The sequence below is a fragment of the Calidris pugnax genome, unplaced genomic scaffold (assembly GCF_001431845.1).
Source record: "Calidris pugnax isolate Ruff unplaced genomic scaffold, ASM143184v1 scaffold30, whole genome shotgun sequence".
Lineage (NCBI taxonomy): Eukaryota > Metazoa > Chordata > Aves > Charadriiformes > Scolopacidae > Calidris > Calidris pugnax.
This window is the reverse complement of record NW_015090776.1, coordinates 767,738-791,089: the sequence shown is the minus strand read 5'-3', so window position 1 is coordinate 791,089 and position 23,352 is coordinate 767,738. Positions and strand designations below refer to the sequence as shown.

At 40.9% G+C, this 23,352-nt stretch overlaps 1 protein-coding gene across 1 annotated transcript in view; it reads right to left on the bottom strand.

The window, feature by feature from the left end:
- Nucleotides 1-23,352, bottom strand: part of SMG7 (SMG7 nonsense mediated mRNA decay factor) — a 56,694-nt gene that overhangs the window by 3,384 nt on the left and 29,958 nt on the right. Inside the window, exons 11-20 of the mRNA XM_014948763.1 lie at nucleotides 14,211-14,281; nucleotides 13,813-13,873; nucleotides 13,031-13,150; nucleotides 12,125-12,560; nucleotides 7,898-8,042; nucleotides 6,331-6,719; nucleotides 5,218-5,583; nucleotides 3,540-3,689; nucleotides 1,445-1,525; nucleotides 863-1,022 (exon numbers count right to left, since the gene is read on the bottom strand). Of these exons, the coding sequence (XP_014804249.1) occupies nucleotides 863-1,022; nucleotides 1,445-1,525; nucleotides 3,540-3,689; nucleotides 5,218-5,583; nucleotides 6,331-6,719; nucleotides 7,898-8,042; nucleotides 12,125-12,560; nucleotides 13,031-13,150; nucleotides 13,813-13,873; nucleotides 14,211-14,281 (1,979 nt within the window). The remainder of the gene's footprint in view (nucleotides 1-862; nucleotides 1,023-1,444; nucleotides 1,526-3,539; nucleotides 3,690-5,217; nucleotides 5,584-6,330; nucleotides 6,720-7,897; nucleotides 8,043-12,124; nucleotides 12,561-13,030; nucleotides 13,151-13,812; nucleotides 13,874-14,210; nucleotides 14,282-23,352) is intronic.

Below are 23,352 nucleotides of genomic sequence, written 5' to 3'. Positions count from 1 at the left end.
TTATTCCCTCCATTACACGAGCATAATGCAAATTCCTAAGTTCTGAGTGAAAATTTTTGTGTGTAAGAGGAAAAAGGTCAACAGAAACAGCAGGAACCTCCCAATTTTGAATTTCTTAGTGCTGCTGCAAATTTTGCCATCACCCAGTTTTCTGCAATGCTGAAGGTCAGTTTTTATTCCCCTCCATTACAGGAGCATAATGCAAATTCCTAAGTTCCAAGTGGAAATTTTTGTGTGCATACAAGAACAGAATGACTGTGTTTAATGCATATATGTGCTTACCAGAAAAAAACAGAAACCAGAAAAATCTCAAGAGAGCTGGCTAGCCAAAGCGTGTTTTCCCCCATGTTTCTTGAAGAACTTTTCTCAATCTACAAAAAACCCCGTATCTGTCTCCAAGCTTGGCAAACCAATTAAAAAAATATTACCAAAACCCCCAAAACACTGTCCTATTTTTCTTCACACTTTTCGGTCAGTTTCTTTCTCTTTCAAATGTCTCAATTGTGAAATCCAGTTCTTCCTGCTTTTTCCAAAGAAACAACACTGAAAGTACACGGATGTTTGAGTTGAAGCCCTACTCCCAAATGCTTGTCAGGAATTTAAGTCAAAGATTTCAGGATTTAACACCACCTACAAATTTTATCCTGCTCAAATACCTCAATTAAAATCCAGGTTCTTATGCTTTATTAATTACAGAATCTCCTCATATTTCTGAGGATATATACAGAAAAACAACTAGAAACATTCTTGGTAAGCAGATTTATTTTTTTAAATATCTGGTTACATTTAACTTGCAGTAGGTTCAGAATTAACTCAAATCCTCTTAAATCACTAGACACAAGAAAAATCGTAGCAGGATTACCTGAGCTGGCTGGAAGGGATGGAGACCACGGAGTCCCTTCAAAGAGAGAATATAGAGAAGTCTCCTGATGGGCAACTGAAGGGGTGACTTCTGTTTTTGTGCTGGTATTCATGTTTTTCCCATATACCTCATTGAACATGCTGTTATTTGGGTATCTTTCCTGCAAAAAAAATGAATTTCAGAGTTTAGGTATTGGATTCATTTCAAAGACTGAGGAAACAAAGGAAACAATGATAGATAAAAGTATTTTTCCTAACTCCTTTTTCACTTCCCAGCCCCCTCTTCTCTAACCATTTTATATAATGTGAAGTCCATCACATTCTGAATCAGAACAGATTTCTCCTGGCTGGACTGCAAAGCCTTCACAAAAATCTTTAAATTCCCAGTACTCAAAAAAAAAAAATGAATTTGGGAAGACAACTGCTAAAGGCAAAGATAATCTTGCTGATACAGACTGAAATTAGGCAGCCATATGGATTTCTTTCATGTTTTCCATTGGTTTGAACCAAAGGATGTCCCTGTATTTCTAGTTTAATGGCAAGCTCAAACAGCAAAAGGCTGCAGACTCCGGTCCTCACTTACCTGATTAAGAGAAAAGCCACTGAGGGACAAGAAAGATGATGACTGAGACATCAATTCTGATGGTTTTTCCAGCAGGGACTTCTTCAGAAGCCAAAAAAGGAAAAAAAGCAGTTAGTGGTCAGTGTAGTGAGCAGGAGCAAAGTACACGATCAGAAACTGCTGAGGTTTTTTTGGTCACAATTAAAACCTTCCTCGTATTTCAGCTCCAGTACCTTGGAGGACAAGGGGAGCAAATTAACAAATGCAGTAAATCAGTAGTTTCCCTACCAACTCTAATAAATAAATAAAAAAAAATCAACAATCATGACAGCTGGGAGTCTCAGACAAACCCCACTGCCAGAACAGCTTTGTAAATCACAAGTGTAATACTCTGTCTGATACATCTAGAGAGGAGGTTCCTGCCAAAAACCCCCTATGGTTGTGTAGAATCTTGTACAAATGAGACAGGATCCTTCCCAGTGATCAGAGGACTCCTTCAAACATAATTAGACTCTTGTATATTGCTAATGACAGAATATTTTTTGGTTTTGAGAACCTCCCTGGTGTACAGACATTCTTAGACAGTCAGAGCAGCCAAGCGCTGTAATTTTTTAATTGTGTTAACAAGCCAAGTTTCATTTAATGATCTCTCATTTTTACTATAAATGACTGTAGAGAGGAAAAAAAACCCAAACACCCAGTGTTTATAACAGAGGTTCCAAATCTCCCCTGGGGTTCCATGTTAAGGTATTATGGACCATAACTTTTTCCATCATCTACACTACCCCCTCTCATACAGTTATTTCCATCATAATATTTCTCAGTTTTCTCTTTGGTTCTTACTATGATTAAGCAGTGAAAAATAGTCTCTCTGAAACAAGCCTATTTAGGAAGAAACAGGACCAACTATCTTCAATATAGAGACCAAAGAAAAATTCTAAAGCTCAGCTAGTGGACAACAAACATCACCAAACTTAAGATAAGGATCACCATGCCACAGAATTGGTGAAACCATAAGTAAAACTGAGTGATCCAAAATTAAAGCTGTAGTCTTGTTTCAAATAAAAGCCTCTTGCGCTCATACCAGCTCAGCATGTCAGATGGTTTTAAATGTATTGTTCAAACAACAAAAACCTGAACTAGCGTCCCTCTCTCTTTGACATTGTCTCAGTATCTGGAATATCTTTGCTTTTATCCTGTAAACTTAAGACAAACAGCCTCATTTTCTTGGCAAGCAGCTCCTAGCTTGTTAGGTTTTCAAAGTGACAACTCATGACTTTGAAAGCACGTTTTAAAAGGCAGACAAAATTCACACTCTGCATATCCACACAGCTTGCACAGAGAATTTCCTTCCATTTGTCAGCAGACAGCAACTGTAAGAGCTTCAAAGGAAGCTGCTGAAGAAGCAGCTATTAGTTTCTTAGCAAGGGTATCTAACGAGACAGAAATGGGTGTCTATTTTGCTAGTGGCTCCTTGGGACGGTAGGTAAAATTGAGGAATAGACTTAATGAGAGATTTCGAGTAGGGTCACAAATAACTCTTCTTTGTTACTGCTACTAATCTGAAATAGTAGTATTTAATGAACGTGCTTGTGGGCACACTAGAAAGGTGCACTGTAGTTTTCAAAGGCAATTTAGATATTCAGCAGCTCAGACCTTCCAGCTAGTGAACTAGGAAAGTTTTAATACGTAAGTGTAGGAAAAAAAAATCTCAGTCTGTCAAAAATGACAGTATTTCTATAGGAGTTCATCATTATTTAGCCAGTTCCTTGCAATTTTCTTCCAAAGTCATCTTGTCCTTTTACAATTTCTTCTGCATTTAGTAGGGCAGTTTTTCCCTGCATTAAATGACGCATCAATGTTTCTCCTCTGGACCGTACTTACAAAAAACCTCACTGTTTCAATTTCTGAACAAAATTGCTGGCCTGGATTTGGCCCAAGAGCTACACTGAGGGCCTTCAGCTGGTCTGAGCTCTTGCTCCAGGTCAAGGGTGAGGCAGGGAATTGGACAGGAGGGATGGCGGAGAGAAAGGAATTTCCCATTTCTTATAAAATTTCACAGAAGAGAGAGATGCCAGTTAGAGTGAGAAGCAGCAGTATTACATCAAATACATACAAAGAGGTTTCGTCCAGGAAGAGAGGCGAGAGGCCCCAGTAGAGCTGGGTAAAGATCAGGAGGATTAGAGAAAATCAGCTCTTCCTCCTCCTCCAAGGCAGCCAGACTCTTTAACAGGTCCGGAGGAAGCAGAGGGGAGCTCTTGGGGTCCTAGTGACAGAAATGAGCACAGTGAGACAACAGAAGGCAGAAAGGGGAACAGCAAGAGACAGCGAGGAGAAGCTAAACCACAGCAGGAGGAGAGAAAATAGCAGGAGAAAGGCAGCAGGAGGCATGCAGGAGTGCAAGGTGAGACAGCGGTGCAGCGGAAGCGCGTCAAGGTAGGGAGAGAGAAAATAAAACTGGCCACGTGGTCTAACGCATACTGGGAGGAGCACCACCTCATCAAAATGATGGGCAGCTAGTTTTAATTAGTGGAGCATGTGCTTCCCGTTGCAATTCATGCCAAATACTGGACCTGTTTTCACATTCAAGGAGCATGAAATCTCACAATTGTTCTCCTACAGCTGACCTGTGAGTAAGTCAGGCTTCAAGTAGAACTGAGTTTGCATCTTCTTCCCTTCTCTATTTGTGAGAATTTAAATCCCATGAGACTTTTCCACTGCTAATGGCTGCTACACCAACATACAGCTGACCAGGCTGCTGGACCAAAAAAAAACCTTGCAAAGTGCTGGTGAAACTTGACATCTCGAATTTTGTGAGGGATACTTAAACACAAGCACCACAGACGCAGCTTCTGCCCCTACTGCACTGTGCTTACAACAAGGCAAGGTTTCCCTTTTAGGGATGAGAACAAGGCTTTGACCCCATCTCCATCTGTAAACCACAACCTGACACCAGGGCAGAGGCAGGCTCCTGTACATTGTCTGGCTTTTCTCTCTGAAGGATAAGCCGAGTGATTTCAACCTACCTTCTGAAAAGCCTGAGTGCATTTACAGGGGCGTATCTGACCAAAGGTTTAAAGAGGCTTCTGTTTAAGTTTCCTTATAAACATTGCTAAAAGCACTCACAGACAACTCCAGGACTGGTAATAAATAACAAAGATTGCAGGTTTTATAAACAGCAACATGAAGCACAACTGCATGAACAGAAGCAAAGTATTCCATTAGTGCAACCAAGAGCTAAGCTAGTCATTCAGCTCTCATTGCATGGTGGGATTTGCAGGAAAAAACCCAAAACATCCAAGACAAGACTGCTTCTACTATCTTCAGTTTCTAGCCTCAATCTGATTACTGCAGCCTCAGCCGTTCAACACACTCAAGAAGATCTTTGGGTGTTAAGAGTTCATCTAAAGGGTAATAATTCAACTGCAATTATTTGGATGGCTTTTACAGTTTTTAATCAGCTGGCACACAAGAATTTTCCCCAAAACTATCAGCTGCCATGTTTCTTCACCTGACAGACACAGTACAGAGATCAACGTCACATCTACACCGGACAAGACTTACAACTACCCGAAACCAAATCTTCAAGAGCTGGATCCCACACGCAGCCAACTGAAGTGGAGAATTCATCACTGTTTGCTGGAATCCCATTTACTGATACCCTGCTCCCTGCTAAATAAACTCACATTGATCTGCTTGGGCTACACGGCATTCCTGAAACGGGGAAACTCCTAGAGTTGTCGGGAATGTCAGGGCCTCACTGTTTTTCACCACTTAACAGCATGGATCTTTACCTCAAAGGTCATCCTGGAGACAGCATCCTGCTCTGGGCGGAAGACTCCTTGCCGTTTTCCCCTGCGGTCCATGTTAGACTGCTGTGCCATCACCCTATTGTCAGCCATGCCATAGGAAGAGTCCCAGTAATATTCTGGCACCTTAACTTCTGAGGGGTTTTGGTTATATGGCTCCATTGGGAAAGGCTTCATTTTTTTCTCCAAAGGTTGCTGTTGCATCACGGGAGGCTGTAATGACTGTTCAAATAATTTTAGAGGGTCCTGGGCCTGCAGGTAATAGGACTGCTTTACAGGCATGATCTTCCCCAGTGAGCCTTGGACTTGAGGCGGGTTCCAGAGCTGCTTTGACGAGTCTGTCTGCGGATACTGAGGCAGAGACAGATCATTTCACCAGCAGGTATGAACGATTGCTATTAACTGAATGCCTAATGCCATTCAAATTATCAATCTGGCTGCTTCTTGTTATAGACATTTCCACATCATTTGCTACACTATTCAAAGTGCAGTCTCAATCAGTATCTAACACTCCCTAGTCAAGTTTTACACCAACAGCCAACTATAATCCTTACTCTAATCCAGTATCTTATAAACACCTTTACTAAGGTACTGAGCCAGCAGCTTGCTGCCCAGAATACCAAGACGGTTTCACCACAGAGCCCAGACATGCCAGAAGGGAGATTTCTCCAGCACAACTGGAATATAAATCTAAGAGCTGTGAGGGAACCAACACTGCAACCCAGTTAGCTAAAAGGAGAGTGCAGGTGAAGATTCAGACTCAATCCTCACTGCTCACACAAGAAATCTAAAAAAGCCTAAGACAGAAGTAACTGGTTGGAAATACCACCTTCCTACCTTGTCTATAAAGAAAAACACACAGAAAACGGATGGCCACCTTCTCATTCCAGTAGATACCTTCCCCTCAGCTACAGAATCACACGTTCGTACTCACTACACTTCAGCTTTTTCAAATTTGCCCAGAAGTTCACAGATCAAAATTCCACACTAAGGTCTTTAACGACAGTTTTGAAAAAGTAATCCAGGAACATAAGTCTTGAATGTTGCCATTTACTTTCAAATGAAGTTTATTTAGCACATCACATTAGTCAAGTTTACCTGCTGGAATCCGGAGTGGTGTGGTGGGCTCTTCCCCAGGCCCTGGACAGCTTTTGTGGGGGACTGTTGCTGCTGTTGCTGGGCCAGAGCTTGGACCTGTAACTGGCCTGCGGACTGTGCTGTTGCCTGAGCTGGTAAAGATGAGAGGGGTTGCTGGGAAGGAGGTGGCGTTTGCTGAGGTCCCTGGGTCATTGGCCCTGGTCCAGAGGGCCGTTGCTGGCTGTAAGGAATGTGGGACTGTTTCCCACCTTGCACTTGGTTTCCTGCAGGCGAGTGAGCTGTGGGCTGGAGGAAGGTTCCTGGGACAGAAACACCACCTGGGAAGGTGTACCCCGTGCTCATGGAGAAAGCCACAGGAGGGGGGACAACATAGGTTGGAGGTGGAAACCCTGGAAAAATAAAAGCACGCTTTAAATTGACAGAGCAAACAGCTCCCTCCAGAAAACATCTAGTGGTCAGGTTTGGTTTTTTTTTTTTAGCTAATTTGCTCTTTTAGACCATGAGGACAGGAAACACCAAGTACAATTTGCATATGTGCAATATAATGTCCTTTTTCACCTCTGCAAAAGGATTCAGAGTTTGCTCGAGTGTTCCTGCAATGTTCCAGGCACTGACAGCAGTCAGCCAGGGCAGAATCTGGGAGAGTCACAGGTTTCCCACCTCAATCTCCTCCCCACCTTTTTCCTTCACCACTCTGGGGTTTTTGATGCTTTCACCCCAAAATTTCCCCCCCCTCAAACACATTTTCAGGGACTAAATTTCTGGAGCAACGAACAGAAGCAATAGGTAAGTCTACTGCTTCCTCCCAGAGGATCACCAGTCTCAGGATCAATTAAGACAGAGACAGATGGTAAGCAAACAAATCCTCATATCCACAAGATCAATTTCTTTCCTGTAGTTCACACTGAAAAGCCAGGTTTGAAAGGCAAGCTTTAATTCTGCGTCCCACAGGCCAGATTCTATGCTGCCTTTGGGACAGGGAAGATGTCCCTCTGTCTCATATTGAGCAACTACACATAACAGCTGTAGGGAAAACACAGCTTCCAGCTATTTTGTGAGCAAATGTGGACAGCAAGGTATGACAGGAACACTCCACAACAAAATGGGAATATGCAATGTGACAAATAAGGTGACACAAATTACAGCCTGAAACATGAGCACCACTACAAAAGAAACTCAGCTTTAAAGAAGAGAGAAGGGTGAGTGATCTTTTGTAATGGAGTCCTATATAGAGTGAATGCTTCCTCCTGAGCTAGCAGAAGACTTTGTCATGTTTTGACTAACTACAGAAACAGCCTACTGTGAAGTTCCTTGATCTCACACCCACTAGCCAAGAAGGAAGGTGGCAGATTTCATGACAGACCTTGATTCCAAAGCAAAAGGAATCTTACCTCGTTTCAGTTCTGATATGCCCCATCTTTATTACTTCGTAAGATTCTCAACGTGAGAATGCACGTTCATTAAAACAGCTTCTACCTTCAGAGGCTGTAACAACCACTATTACAGGATTTTCTCTGCAGTCAACAGTAAATCACACTTCAAAAGTAGTTTGAAGAATGCAAATTACCTGGCCGGCTAGGAAGGGGAGGGAAGGCTCCTGGGTGATGAATGGGGATGAACTGAGAACTGCTGGCCTGACTTGGAGTCTGAGTTACAGGTGTTTTCCTGGCTTCAGACACTGGAGTCTTCCTCATCTCCGTCTGCGATTTCACCTAATGCAGAAGAAAGTAAGAAGAAGTTAGATAACTCTTCCTGTAATTACCTACATCAAGTCTCAAGCCAAAAAATGAACTCCCAGATTGTCTGAGAGATTATTTTCTTTTCCCTAAGTAATTGGGAGAGCTTTGGAACACAGGAACTCAGTTCCCTCCTCACTGACCTCAGGCAGGTCATCCTGCCTGTTCTCAGGTACTCCTTGCCTTCCAAAAGCACTCTAAGGGTATCTACCCAGAAGACTGCAACAGGCTCCTTCTCTAGCAAGAGCTGGAAGTGGACATAATAATATCCTTAAACCATATTAAAAAAACTTACCATGCTGCTCACCTACAGGTCCTTAAAAACAAAACAGAAAATGCAGATGCTATTATGCTTCTCCTAGGGCACTGCTTCAACCTAACTCATGCTACTTACCTGCAGCACCTCAAAAAACAAACTCTACCACATTCTTCCTAGGGAAGCCTCTCAGCCTAATCCATACAGCAATGTATATGCACAACTCCTGCATAATATGAAATTCTTTCGACCGAGAGCACACAAGACAAATAGCAGAAGTGCTTAACCTCTTTCAGTTTACTGTGTGACTGCTGTATGTTCTGTTAAAAGAGCTGCACCAGTTACAGGCAGAGAGAAGAATGTAATGCAACGTTTACCTGATTCTGAGTCTGCTGCGGTCTGGGTCTTCCTGGAGAGGAAGACAGAGGGGAAGACTACTTTCCCTTTCTGTTCAGCTCGGCAGAACTGCCTGGAATGCAAGATGGAGCAGGCAGGAGAAAGACAGCAAGCAAGGAACCCCGGGCAATACAGAAAGGGCCCACGAGCAGACCTGACGCTAAGCCTCAAAGGTGATTTGAAAGAAAGGGGTTTTATCAGGGACCAAATTAAAAAAAAAAATAAATCCAAACCAAACAAACCAAAACTCTATGGGGATTATTTCGACATTTAGCGCTGCTGAGTTGAAAGGAGTTAGAGGGCAGGTCTTTTCTGCCAAAATACAGTGGTAAAGGGGTAGATGCGTTCAAATGCTTGAGTTTTTTCAAATAAATTTGAATTTCCCCATTTAGAAATTATGGGAATGTAGTTTATTTTTTGCATTTATTTAAAAAAGTAGATTGCAAGACTGGGAGGCTTGGATGTATTTTTGAGCTCCCACTAGAAAAAGTGCCAAAATACAGTGGTAAAGGGGTAGATGCGTTCAAATGCTTGAGTTTTTTCAAATAAATTTGAATTTCCCCATTTAGAAATTATGGGAATGTAGTTTATTTTTTGCATTTAATTAAAAAAGTAGATTGCAAGACTGGGAGGCTTGGATGTATTTTTGAGCTCCCACTAGAAAAAGTCAGGAGGGAACTCCACCTCAAGGTTCTAGCTGATGCTTAGCTGCCAAAATACAGTGGTAAAGGGGTAGATGCATTCAAATGCTTTCTTGAGTTTTTTGCGTTCAAATGGAATTTCCCCATTTAGAAATTATGGGAATGTAGTTTATTTTTTGCATTTAATTAAAAAAGTAGATTGCAAGACTGGGAGGCTTGGATGTATTTTTGAGCTCCCACTAGAAAAAGTCAGGAGGGAACTCCACCTCAAGGTTCTAGCTGATGCTTAGCACCATGAATGATGCAGCCCCTGCTCATGCCACATCTGTTTAACTGACCACTTTTACCCTTCATTACATTCTGAATATTCAACTTACACATGCTGTCCCTTTTATCTCCACAACGAGCCAAACATTTTTATAACCCATGCTGAGACCTATGCATTCTTTGATAGCAACGTTGGAGAATTCAAAGACACTCTTCCTGCCATGGGATTTCAAAACATGAGCTCTAGTCCATCATAAACTCAAAGCTGCTATAACACATTCACAAAGGCGGCTTCCAAAAGACCCCCTGCATGATTTATAGTTAACTTGTAAAAGATAAGTAACGAAAATTGATTAATCAAGACAGACAATTTCAGTTGCCTCCCTGTCTCTACTTGACCTCACCTCAAATGTGTCAATACTACTAAATATTTACTCCCCGAGTAGTCATGAGGGTTCCTACATGGTGCTTGAGAGAATCACCATTTCACCTCTTAAGAGTATGTTACACCTTGAGTAACTCTGCATTAAACCTTCCTCAGGTTTTTCCCTATTTTCCCTAGAGAGGAGAGATTCAACTGATGTCACACTTTCATGATCCTGTCTGAGTCCTGTTTCATCTGTGAAACAGGACTAATTACTTCTGTATCACATTCTCAACACTTTTGTTAAGTAGGAGCTGCAGCATTTCTAACATTTAGGCTTTTGAAGGCAATGAACTATGGAGGAGATAAAGCCTAAAATTTCCAGAAAAGCCAAAGCAGAGCACCAACAGACTACCAATCAGCACAAAACCTCTCAGTGGGAGGAAGCAAACTTTTCCCATATTTTGGAGTAGGTCTGGATAAATAAGTCCACCAAACTACATAAAACAAAAGGCATTTCACTGGAAGAGTTGCCTTAACAAATACAGCTGATGAAACTGAAAAGTCAAAATTAATTTCTATTTAACAAGAGATGAAGAGTGACCAAACACATCAGAACAGATTCTGCTACAGCTAGGTTTGAAATCAACTTTTTCCTGGGTTTGTTATCTCTTAAGACTAAGACAAGCAAATTTCTGATACATCAGCTAGGTGAAAATTAAAATATCTTCCCTATCCAAAAAACTACACATACTTCTCAGAAGATCTGGTTGGTTTTATCAGCCTCAAGTCCTTATTTTGCAAGACAGGGGCATGAACGTTGAAACTGCGAGTTGCGCTCAGGCCTGCAACCAGACATGTTCAACAAATAAATAAGAAACCTCCTATTCTAACTCACCTATGTTGGTTTTCAGATACCAGAATCTTGTTTGGGGACTCACAAATGATTGCCACATGGTTTCTGTAGACTACTCCCCTCTACCCACCTTGGTAGGACCCCCCCCAAAACCAAGTGAATAACACTGCCAGTTCATCTTCCATTTCATAACAACGCTGTTTAATCAGGAGCAGAACAAGAAAAATGATCCAAGGGTCCAAACAACACAAGCTGGAAAGACTGAAAGAGCTGGTTTGTCTAGCTTAGGGAAAACAAGACCTCAATTACACAGGCCTTCAGAGCAGTTGCAAAGAGGAAGACAAGTTATTCTGCAGACTTGTCCTGGGAAGCAGTAATAGGCTTACAGAGAGGCAAGGGAGATGAAGGGCATTAGGAAATAATTTCCACTTGCAAGAACAGTGAAGAACCGACGCAGTTTCTCTAGGGATATAATAGAGTCTCCATCACTATCATTAAATGCTTCCAGACGTCATTGGGGAATGACTGAGATGCAGCCAAACTATTCAGGTAAAGAACAGATCAACCCTGAAACACTACACCCTCATTTATTACAACTCAATGGAAGTCAGGCTAGTAAATTCACTATCAGCATTTTTGTACATAATGCTCACAGAAATGGGGGGAAAAAAAAGCATGCCTTAAAAATACAACTGAGAAAAGAGCAGGTGATATGAAAACCAACAATTTTGAGCAAGTGCCCGAGCACAAAATTATGGTTTAAGTGTGGAGTGGCTTTCCTTATTTCCACAGAGGGCCACCTGACTGCACACACAGTATGAAGGATCTTCCTCCACATAAACAACTGGGTGCTTTTGGGATGCATTTATTGAATGTGCACAAGTCAACTGAACCAAAAATCCAGAGTACCCAGTTCCTTCACGATAGACCAAGAGCACGACTAAGACCTGGCCAGGTGAACTACCTTGGTAGCCTGAATAATTTGTGGAACAACAGGTAGAAGTCTCCTTTTTAAGGTAGTTAACATAGCAAAATCACCTTTCGTTTCTCCCTACCTTTTCCTCCCCAAAAAACTGAGACAGCATCAAGGGCAGAGACTCAAAGATTACTAATACCTCATCTTTGAGACAGACTTTTTTCTATTTTTTTGTGCATAAGCTGTACCTGCAGGGCCCACAGTGAGACCTTGACTCTACCATACTCTAGACAAGCAGCAATGGCCCCAACACAAACATTGTACTGCCTGAGACACAGTATCCCTTTGATCTAGAGGCTTACCTGAACTGCCACGTTCTGCTTTCCTGCTTCCTGCATCTTATCCAAGCCACATTTCTTGGTCTCATTCTTTCTTTTATTGTTATCCTTCTTGCCATCATTCTTATTGGCTACTATTCCTTTGCTATAGTCCCGTCTTTCCCTACCTACATCTTTAGGGGGATAGATTCGCCCTTGCTCTCTGTTAACTTCCCGTGGCTTGATGTTCTCTTTGAATGTGACCATTGGTTTTTCTCCTGCATCACAGCTGTTGTTCAGGCTTCTGCCAGAGGACAGAACTGATTTGAGTCCAGGACTCCCATCTGTAGATAGTGGCTCTGCAATAGATGTTTCCTGCAAGGTGAGACTCTCTTTGGCTTCACTAGGGTCCTCCAGTAATAATTCTGGGATTTCCGTCAAAAACAACAGCTTTCCTACTTCGTTTTCACACTGAATCAACCTGAAAAAGACAGAAAGGAATTGAAAAACAAGTAGGAATAGTTTTTCACAGGGTAACACGCTTCCCCAGGTTATAAAAGCAGAAAGTCAACACATGCACCATGCAACTCTTCACCCCAGCAACAAGATGATGTCACATCACGTGTCCCAGCTAAGGGTATTCTCTAGCACAACATAAGCTCACATGCTAACACTCTTGCTACCATTTCAAATACTGTTTTCCACTTAGCTGTGCTGCCATATCACTAATAAGGTCTCAAACATGATGCTTCAATCCAAATACATTCCCTATCATCATCAGCCTACAAAGCAGCGGCATGCTGACCCACAGAACAAGTGCTATCAGCATCTTGAATTCACATTGTATCTAACTGCTGTGCCAAACAGTGAGAAAATAAAGCCCAGCTGTGGCTCCTGTGTTACCTAATCTTACAGCAGCAACTGAAACACAAAAAAGCTACTTGCAGTTACCTCGGCTGGTTATCAGCAATCCATTTGCCTGTGAAGATCAGACGCTGCTGCCGTATCCGACGCTGTTGCCCTTCCTTATCTCCTGTAATCGCCTGGTGGCCTTTGGAGAAATCCAAGTTCCTGGTATTGACAGAGGAGAGGGGACGATATTCATTAGCCTCTGCAACACCGTATTTCTTTAGAAATAAAATTGGGCCAGCATTACTCTATTATAAATTGTGAAAATTCATCAGATCCTATTTCAAACATGACAGTTAGGGACATCTGATTTACAGATGCAATTCTCTTCTGGCAAAATGCATCTACATTAAGGAAGTGCCTTTTTTTTTTAACATAAAGATGAAAAGTTATCTGTGTGCTAACCAAAAATCACAATAATACTAATTGAGCGAATGCATCTAATATTGTTAACATTTGTCCATGATGTTAGGTACAGGGACACAGTAAAAAACAGTATAAAAAGCAGTAAATTCCAACCACATCAAGCAGCTTTCATGTAAATGAATTTTTTTCCTCACTGCTTAATCTTTTCCTCTTTCAGTTTACAGAAGAAAAACCAGAAAGTTATAAGCAATATTATAAGCTCCTAAGTTTCCCCAGAGTTTTACTGAAGATTTACTCAACAGAGACTCAAGTCCTGCACTGCCTATTACAGTTCTTTTGCAAAGGCACCTACATCAATTCATACATTACTAAGTACTCATAAATAAGATATTGTAGGGAACAGGTGAATGTCTATCAAAGTAGTGACATCTGCAAGAGCACAGTTTCCTTCTACCCACCTGAACGAGGGCCTCAGAGCCAAGAATCCTTGCAACTCAAATTCTTCTGGAAGGGGCGTTGCTGTTGAATAGACAGTAAACAGCATAAGGAAAGCATGAATACATTAAGTACAGTATCATAAGTAGATCCCTCAGCAAGTTTGCTATACATAGTAAAGCCTTTTATTAACATGCTCAATTGCTCTGGTCCACCCTGCAGTCTGAGGAGATCAGGAATGATAAAACAGAGCAAAGTCTGCTCAGCATGAGAAAGCAGCATTTGCAAAGTGTTGATATGCACTAGTACTAGAAGACAACTTACTCCCTATTTGTTCTTCAAGTAAAATTCCCCACAACGTCAGAAAAAAGCCCATGCATAGTTCCCAGTTCTTTATGGCACAGTTTAGAAGGATCCTTACCGTTATTATTGGATAGATCTTCTTCATGTGGCTGGAAGCTGTTTAGAAGAGAAATCAGCCAGGGCCATATGCTACAAATCAGAAAACAGACAAACTAAGTGAAAACTACAGAACACGGAAACCATTCGCCTTATCAAGAAAACACTGAACTCTGTTATACAGTCACAGCTTCCATTAAGCCTCTCATTCCCAAGAAAAGGTAAAGTTTCTCTCAAGTGTCAGGGAAACAACCCCTTTCTTGAAAAAAACAAGCATTTTTAAAAAGCCAATCTAAGGTTACCAAGGAAGCCAGGCTCTCGTAGTGTGGTGTTCATTATGTAGCAAGTCAGAAAACCTGCCATGAATTTAACTCGACAAACCTATTGCATGAGCAAACCTTCAGAGCACCTGTCTGCAATTCACTGCTCTCAGAAACACAGTAAATTAATCAGTTATGAAGCAAAACAATTTATCAAGACACCGCTGTGCAGAAGTACTTCTGTGAACATTAACACTCTACTGTAGCACTGAAACAAGTTATCAAGAAGGTCTAAGTAAGGTCTGCACCGAGTAAGACCATTAAACTAGAGGTTAACTAACAGTCTCCCTGCCTTGCACTGCCAGTATCAGCAAGAGCAACAACTGGAAATTTTTGACAAAGGCCCTGGAGCAATTAATTTAAAAATCACAACGATCACTGCATAGGTGGTTAATCTTTAACTGCCACCAACAGTCTGCTTTCTCCAAATTTTTTTTTAAAAAGCTCCAACTCAAACGTCTAAGCATCCTGCTTCTACTTCAGGAACAGGCACAAAGCCCTTGGAGGCAACAGGCAAACTATTTTAAGGTGCCCACTGTGCTTCGTGTTAGTGAAATGGATCTCCATCCTGCCTCAGCAAGGCTTTCTGCCCTCACCCAGCACCTGGATTGCAGAATGTAACGTGCACCCGAAAGCCTGAGGGCAGTCGCTTTCCTGCACCACCGCAGGGACTGGAAACATTATGTTTATGCTTCTACTCTGCAATAAACTAAGCTCCTTCCCACAGCTGACAAGGAACAGGAAGAAAAAAAAAAAAAAGAGAGAGTGCCAGTCTGTTGCAACCTACAGTGAACTGCAATTTTTCCTGCACAACACTTGAAATAATGAGATTTCATAATAAAAGATCTCTAAGAAAAGTGATTAGTGCTACGTGTAAAAACCTAGACCTAATGTGGCATCCACAGGGCAGGTTTGAAAAACTCATTTCCAAAAAGCACACAGTAGTATTGATACAGTAATTTCTGTACTCAGTTCTTGCCTTCAAATCCATCTACTTTTCTAAGTAAACACACGCCTTATCAAGAAAACACTGAACTCTGTTATACAGTCACAGCTTCCATTAAGCCTCTCATTCCCAAGAAAAGGTAAAGTTTCTCTCAAGTGTCAGGGAAACAACCCCTTTCTTGAAAAAAACAAGCATTTTTAAAAAGCCAATCTAAGGTTACCAAGGAAGCCAGGCTCTCGTAGTGTGGTGTTCATTATGTAGCAAGTCAGAAAGCCTGCCATGAATTTAACTCGACAAACCTATTGCATGAGCAAACCTTCAGAGCACCTGTCTGCAATTCACTGCTCTCAGAAACACAGTAAATTAATCAGTTATGAAGCAAAACAATTTATCAAGACACCGCTGTGCAGAAGTACTTCTGTGAACATTAACACTCTACTGTAGCACTGAAACAAGTTATCAAGAAGGTCTAAGTAAGGTCTGCACCGAGTAAGACCATTAAACTAGAGGTTAACTAACAGTCTCCCTGCCTTGCACTGCCAGTATCAGCAAGAGCAACAACTGGAAATTTTTGACAAAGGCCCTGGAGCAATTAATTTAAAAATCACAACGATCACTGCATAGGTGGTTAATCTTTAACTGCCACCAACAGTCTGCTTTCTCCAAATTTTTTTTTAAAAAGCTCCAACTCAAACGTCTAAGCATCCTGCTTCTACTTCAGGAACAGGCACGAAGCCCTTGGAGGCAACAGGCAAACTATTTTAAGGTGCCCACTGTGCTTCGTGTTAGTGAAATGGATCTCCATCCTGCCTCAGCAAGGCTTTCTGCCCTCACCCAGCACCTGGATTGCAGAATGTAACGTGCACCCGAAAGCCTGAGGGCAGTCGCTTTCCTGCACCACCGCAGGGACTGGAAACATTATGTTTATGCTTCTACTCTGCAATAAACTAAGCTCCTTCCCACAGCTGACAAGGAACAGGAAGAAAAAAAAAAAAAAGAGAGAGTGCCAGTCTGTTGCAACCTACAGTGAACTGCAATTTTTCCTGCACAACACTTGAAATAATGAGATTTCATAATAAAAGATCTCTAAGAAAAGTGATTAGTGCTACGTGTAAAAACCTAGACCTAATGTGGCATCCACAGGGCAGGTTTGAAAAACTCATTTCCAAAAAGCACACAGTAGTATTGATACAGTAATTTCTGTACTCAGTTCTTGCCTTCAAATCCATCTACTTTTCTAAGTAAACACATTTCCTTCCTATTTCAGATGCTCATTCAGTTTGAGGTAGGATTAATTATCCCCAGGAAAATGATAAGCATAGAGCGAGAACCACTGAAATTTTGAAAAGGAATAAGGGTTATTTTTCTTGAACCAAGAGCACAATTAAGTATGAATGCAGAGTAATGAAGATTTTTCTATATAAAACAGACATGAGGTTATTAAACAGAGGCCAATAAAGGTGAGTGTGTGGATGTGTTTGGGTAGTCTGCAAAGAATGATTTTCATGAGGATCTTCCAACAGAAATAAAAATACATCTCTCACCCTAAAAATAATGGGGAAGATGGATAGTCATCTCTACTTTTAGAGACAACAAATGTAATGGCTACTAATGCCCATTTTGACAAATCTTAGCGAATCTTAGCTTTCTTCTCAAGTTCACCTGTGCAATTTACAGCTGTTTGCTGCCCATTTCACAACTCCTTTCTACAGTAACTAAGAATATCACGGTTATCACACCACAGATTTAAAAGCAAGGCATGCTCTTTGAAGAGAGCCTTGCAGCTTTATGGGCAAAAGGACCTGCTCTGGCTAACTTAAAATATACATTCACACCTGAGGACTCATTTTGATACTCCATAAAGTTATTGCCTGCATCTCCTCTCTGCAAGGACTACTTTACATCAAGTAGTAAACTTCCCTATTAAAGTACTGGTACAAAGTCTTCCTTCAGAACATGCATACAGAGATATTAGTCTTCCTTCAGAACATGCATACAGAGATACTTATCATCATCTCAAAACAACATGAACTCTTATTTTCCCTAATTTTGCCTTCAGGAACTCTGAAATTGAAGTTCTCAAAGCTACAGGGCTTTAGGTTTTGCACACATTTGAGCAAGTTCTTATTACTTATTTAGCAAGCAGAGGTTATAGGGACCCCTGCTTCCCATACATCAACGTACAGAAAATGCAAGCCTTGGCTGGAGTAGCATCCTACAGCACACACTACCTGTGTGTAGACAGAGCTGAAACCACTGTGGCACATTGCAACAAGATAGTTAAGCAAGCTGTTTTCATACTGCTTTCCTTATAGTGGCCATCCTAGGAAAAACACTCATCTAACTGCACCAGTAACAGTCACTCCTATCTGAATAAATCTCTCACAGTTCAGAAACACTGTAGTGAATTGCTATAATTCACAAAAAGTTGGTGAGTTTTGAAGTATTTAAGCCTAAATTTATGAGATTAAAGACAGCAGTAAAAAATTAGAGCAACAGTCCAGAACAGTAATGCCTGTGCTGACATTCTAAGACTCCCTCTACCAAATTCAATTTAATTCCTGGATGATGAGCCAGGAAAACTGAATTCCAGCACTGCCCAAGAGATGGCTTAGTGCATGAATTAAGGCAAATATTCTTCTGCCACCTACTTCAATAAATCTGAGAAATCATTACAATAGATTAGACTAAGGGTAGTCTCAGTGGTTATACTCAGGCCAGACATTATGAAGTAGATCCTTCTGATCTTAAAAAAAAAAAGTTGCATACATACCTAAAGCCAATTAAAACAATGAATTTGCTCATATAGCCCCCAACTTTCATGTTTTGTCTTATGAACTTTTTATAGCACTTATATTCTCTATCATTGTGATGCCTGTAGTAATGAGTTATATTATTACTTTCCCCATTACTAATTTGTGTATCATCAGTTATTATTACTGTATGCAATTAAATGTATCAAAAGAAAGATTAACACTCACTACCGTCTTTCATCAACCACTGCCTCCTGGAAAACACTGGGCCTAAGTTTCAGCCAGTCCATTGAAACTTTCACAGCTGGGAGAGGATACGCAGCCCCAGAGTCCTCCTGGTAGTCATTTTGTAAAGGACACTTGCACAGAACTCCAAGAAAGGACACTAGAAACAGAGCAGGGAAAAAAAAACACAAAAAAACCAAAACAAACAATGCAGAAATGACACTTAAAATTTGACCAAATAACCTAATCAAACACATATCACCCAATTTTTAAGAGCTAGTTCTTTAGAACAAAGCAGCACAATCACTTCAAGTTAAAAAAATCCACCAGGACCAAATAACCTAATCAAACACATATCACCATAAGACCCAATTTTTAAGAGCTAGTTTTTTAGAACAAAGCAGCACAATCACTTCACGTTAAAAAAAATCCACCAGCAGACCAGACCAGACCATCTTTTTTTTCAATGAAGTTTTTTCTACCATGAAGCAAAATCTTGGTGGGTTTCCTCCTCTCCCCCTCCCCCCCAACTTTTAAATGTGGTGGGTTTCCTCCTCTCCCCCTCCCCCCCCTTTAAATAGAATGACAAATCATTTTGGTAAGCTAACAAAATCCAGTGACCCAAGCCCATTACAAAAATATTAATTCATTTATTTTTAACAAGCGATCAACCCAACTGTCTATCTGCATTTTATCCCTCTCCCAGGTCAGTGGGCACAGAAAAGCACTGCAGCTAGCTCTGCAGGCAGGCACCCAGCTGAGAAACACTAACCACACCAGTGGGACCATCTGCTTTCAGAAGCAACTCCAGGCTGGAACCTGGAGAAAGTCAGCTATTCAGAAATTTAGGTGTTTACAAACAAGGCCAAGCTGATCATGGCCAGATGTTGAGTTCTGCAAGGCTTCAAAGGGAGTAAAGTCCAGGGCACATAAATCCAGCGTTAGTCAGTGCTACTAGACATAAACAATCCTGCACAGCCATCTCCTAATTTTCTCCCAGAATATTGCTTTTCTCATCGCTTATCTCACTCAACCATTAAGCTAGACGTTGAGAGCAAATTACTAATGGATTCCATACAAAAATGAAAGAGAAATTAACAAAATATTTTTTTTTCATACTCACTGAAGAGAGCCAGTAGCTGCGTCCAGCAGAGCTGCTCATCCTGGCTGTAGCTGTGCTGCTCCGTTTCATTGCTGAAGTCTCGCAGGTGATGCAGTTGAAACAGATTGATAACAGTAATATGTACTAACTGTTGAGAATTGAAGGCCTTTTGGAATAACAACCTCTGCAACAAAGACACGTGTACAATGTATATATTTTTATACCGTAAAGCACACACTTGAAAGGATTAGTACTTGCTACTTCACTGCTTGACTGATGATTCTGCCCTTAGGGCAACATTCATTCTAGATTTTGTTTTCAGGTCATCCCTATTAGCACAGCACTGGGCTTCCCAAGAGGACACAGGGAGATGCTCACTGTTAAACCCAAGGTTTTTGCTCATACACTGACTCATACACACAACAAATAAACACTCCCTCACATATGGTTCTCTCTGAGAGCAAGTGTGACTTTAATACACAATGACATTACAGAGACATGTATATCCACGCTATTTTTCAGTCTTTCGAAGAAACAGCACGGACAAGGTGACATTTAAAAAAGAAAATACCCCAGGAAAATTTAACTACTGTGTGGTTATGTATTAAAGACTAATTCCACATCTGACTTCATGGGTCATGGAATGCCATGGTGGACTAAAATAGCATGAGCTATTTACAAATGCAGTTCAGTAACTATGCCGTGAAAGACACCTTTCTCAAAAGAGGAAAAGAAAAACTTTAATGCTTTTTTTTGGTGGCACTGTGGAAAAAAAGGAGATATCCTAAACCAGAACAAACTTATCTTCACACACAATAGTCAGGGAGGCAAGTGGATTAACCAGCGTAAGCATCAGGAAATGGTTTGAGCTCCATCTTCAACCTTGATTTTTAGCCAAGGGCATGAAACACTCTTAGAGGCGGCAACTGCAACTGGCAGAGCTGTCAACAGCAGAATCATTGGCCCCCCTGAACCCTCCGACTCCTCCTCATTCAGGTGTAGGATCAGCCACACAGTTAAAGTGATTACACACCACCACACAGCCAATTTCACATCCACATTCAACCCGTTTAAGTCAGAAGGGTTGCTCTCTAGTAAATTATGCCTTATGTCGCATAATATAAACAAAAAAAGTAATCTGAGCAACAAAGCACGGCTCAATTAGCTCTCTTAAGACTCTGGATCAGTTCAGAAAAATAAGACTTCCACATGCCTGAGCAATGCTCATAATTGTTGATTATAAGCACTGTGGAAAGAGCAATACTTGTTCTACAGCCAACATACTTCCACATGCCTGAGCAATGCTCATAATTATTGACTATAAGTACTGTGGAAAGAGCAGTACTTGTTCAACAGCCAACATCACACACACAAAAAGAGATATAATTATTTCATTTTGAAACAGTGTTGAAGCAGCTCACATTCAAAGCTAATACAATTCACAACAAGTTTTGCCTTTTTTAAATTTATATTAAAGACAGTTTGGACCTAGTTGTAACAGTCCAATTCAATGCAAAAATGCAAGAAGACACTGTAAAGAACATTTGTAGTTCTTCATATCACCGAGACCACCTTCCCTTTCTTAATTCAGAAAAAGCATCAACTGCTCTGTTGAACATATCCATACTACATTTTCCATAAAAGATGCTGAAGCAGAGCAGTTTCCAAAAGGCACCTAACAGTTAACACAATGTTCTCTTTGAAATTTTACTACCCTGTATAAATACCTTGCAAAATTCTCTTTGTTTCAGTCTTTGCTATATTGTCCAACTTAATGAGCTGGCTACATAATTAATGGAGGAAAAAAAACCTTCTGACCAGTTCTAGTCTACACACAAATTAAGGTTGTACTGGAAACACTGTTTTTAAAGGCAAACCACTGACAGGAGAGGCAAGTTGTCTGAGGAAGATTAAAAGCAGCCTTAATAACCAGTGGGAGCGAATGAACACCATCTGAAAAACGAAGCTCTCAAAATTCCTCAGGCAACTGAGCCAAGACTTCCCGGATGAATCAAGTGCTTTCCATAAGTACCCAAGAATCATCCAGGTTAAAGAGCAGAGAATCAGCTGTGGTCATTGATTTCTGCTGTATTTCCACCAGTAACACACCACGTGTCAAATGGGGAAAATGACTATTATGTGCAGAAGTCACCAGAGATATCCAGGGTTAGCTGCGATGCAAACCTTCTCTAACTGGCCACTTGAGCTTCCTGTATTTTAGCATGTGAAAAAGTTATTATTAGACTGTAATTTCAGAACTCAGCTGCTAAAAATACTCTCCTCAATACACTAATTAATATGTTGTTAGAACTAACCTTGAACTGTTCTTCCAACTTTTCTCGAAGAGGGCTCAGCTTCTCCAAGCTCTTACTCAGGTACACGTGGCCATGGAATTTAATAAATGCCTTGATGAAGTCAGACACGCTCCATCGAGTCTTCACCTCATCACGACTACATCCAGAACAGAAATACCAGACTTCAGTCTTTGAAATTAGACACAGCTGCATGTAACATCACATACTTTTTTTCATGAAGTTCAAGGAAGGAGCAATGTCCAAGCAAAATTACTTTTCATGTTGGCACAATGTGCTTATTTCCTGCAGTCGCTATTCACACTCAGGAGCATCCAAGACACAAACCATTATTTGTCCATAATATGTAAGGACGTTCTGACTGGACCAAAGTTGAGAAACTTCTGTTTCTACTATGAAATATGAATAACTTTTGGCAAGGGAGGCAACGTTTGGGAGAAGTCTCCTCCATCTTATCTGAGGAGAAACACATTATGCTTTGTCTTACCTTTCCAGTGCTTTAGAAAGTGCTTTTTGTAAGTTCGTGGAGGCAGCTGGGAAAGGAAACTTCACAGCAATGCTTCTGCAGTAGTAAAAAATTGTGGTCAAGTGGTCTCCTTTGGAGGAAGCTAGAATAGCCAACTGATTATAAGGCTGACCTGAGGGAGAAAAAGACAAGTTGTCATAGACTGATGTGCACTAGATTTCAGCGTTTAAAAAGGAGAGCAAAATCCTAAAATCTTTAAGCATGCAAGGTTCAGATTCATCTGCTGGCCCTTCTACTCAAGCCTCATATCAGTACCACTCAGGTGAAAAAGCTTCCAAACTTGCAATACATTTTTAGTGGTGGTGGCTTTTTGAGTTGTAGGTTGTTGTTTTTTTAAACACATGCTTTAAAACCGGACAACAAATGTGGTGTAAAAAGCTATACACCTGAAAAAAGAAGCTCTTAACTTGCATGAGCAACTTGAAAAGTCCTACTTTAGCTACTGAACTTTACAAACTGGCATGTGAACAAGCAATAATAGAAAATATGCCACTGCTAGGCAAGTTTTCATTAACTGTACTTTATAACGTAAGAATGTAACACAGTATAATGTAGTAGTAGCAGAGAAGCCTTGGAGTGAAGCTGTGCATTAACTTCTTTTTTTTAAATCTTCACAAAAAGCAGACAAGTGACACAGATCAGGCAAACAGCTACTATAGAAATGATTTACCAACGCATCAGGCTTTGTTGCATGATTGTTTGGGGTATTTGGGGGAGGAAGGTTTATATTAAACCCCAAGTTTCCAACTGCCACACAAGAAAAGCCATATCCCAAATCTTATTTTTGGAATTATGAAGTTAAAAAGTATCCCAGACTCACCATTAGAAGGTACAAGCTGAGCTGCGTGTCTGTAATAAGACTCTGCCTGGCTGGTCTGATTCCTATAGCGAGCTAAGAAAACAACAAAAAACCCAAGTTGAGACCAAAAAAAGCCAACCAAGTCTCCTGCATTTATTAAAATACAACACAGTTTACCTGA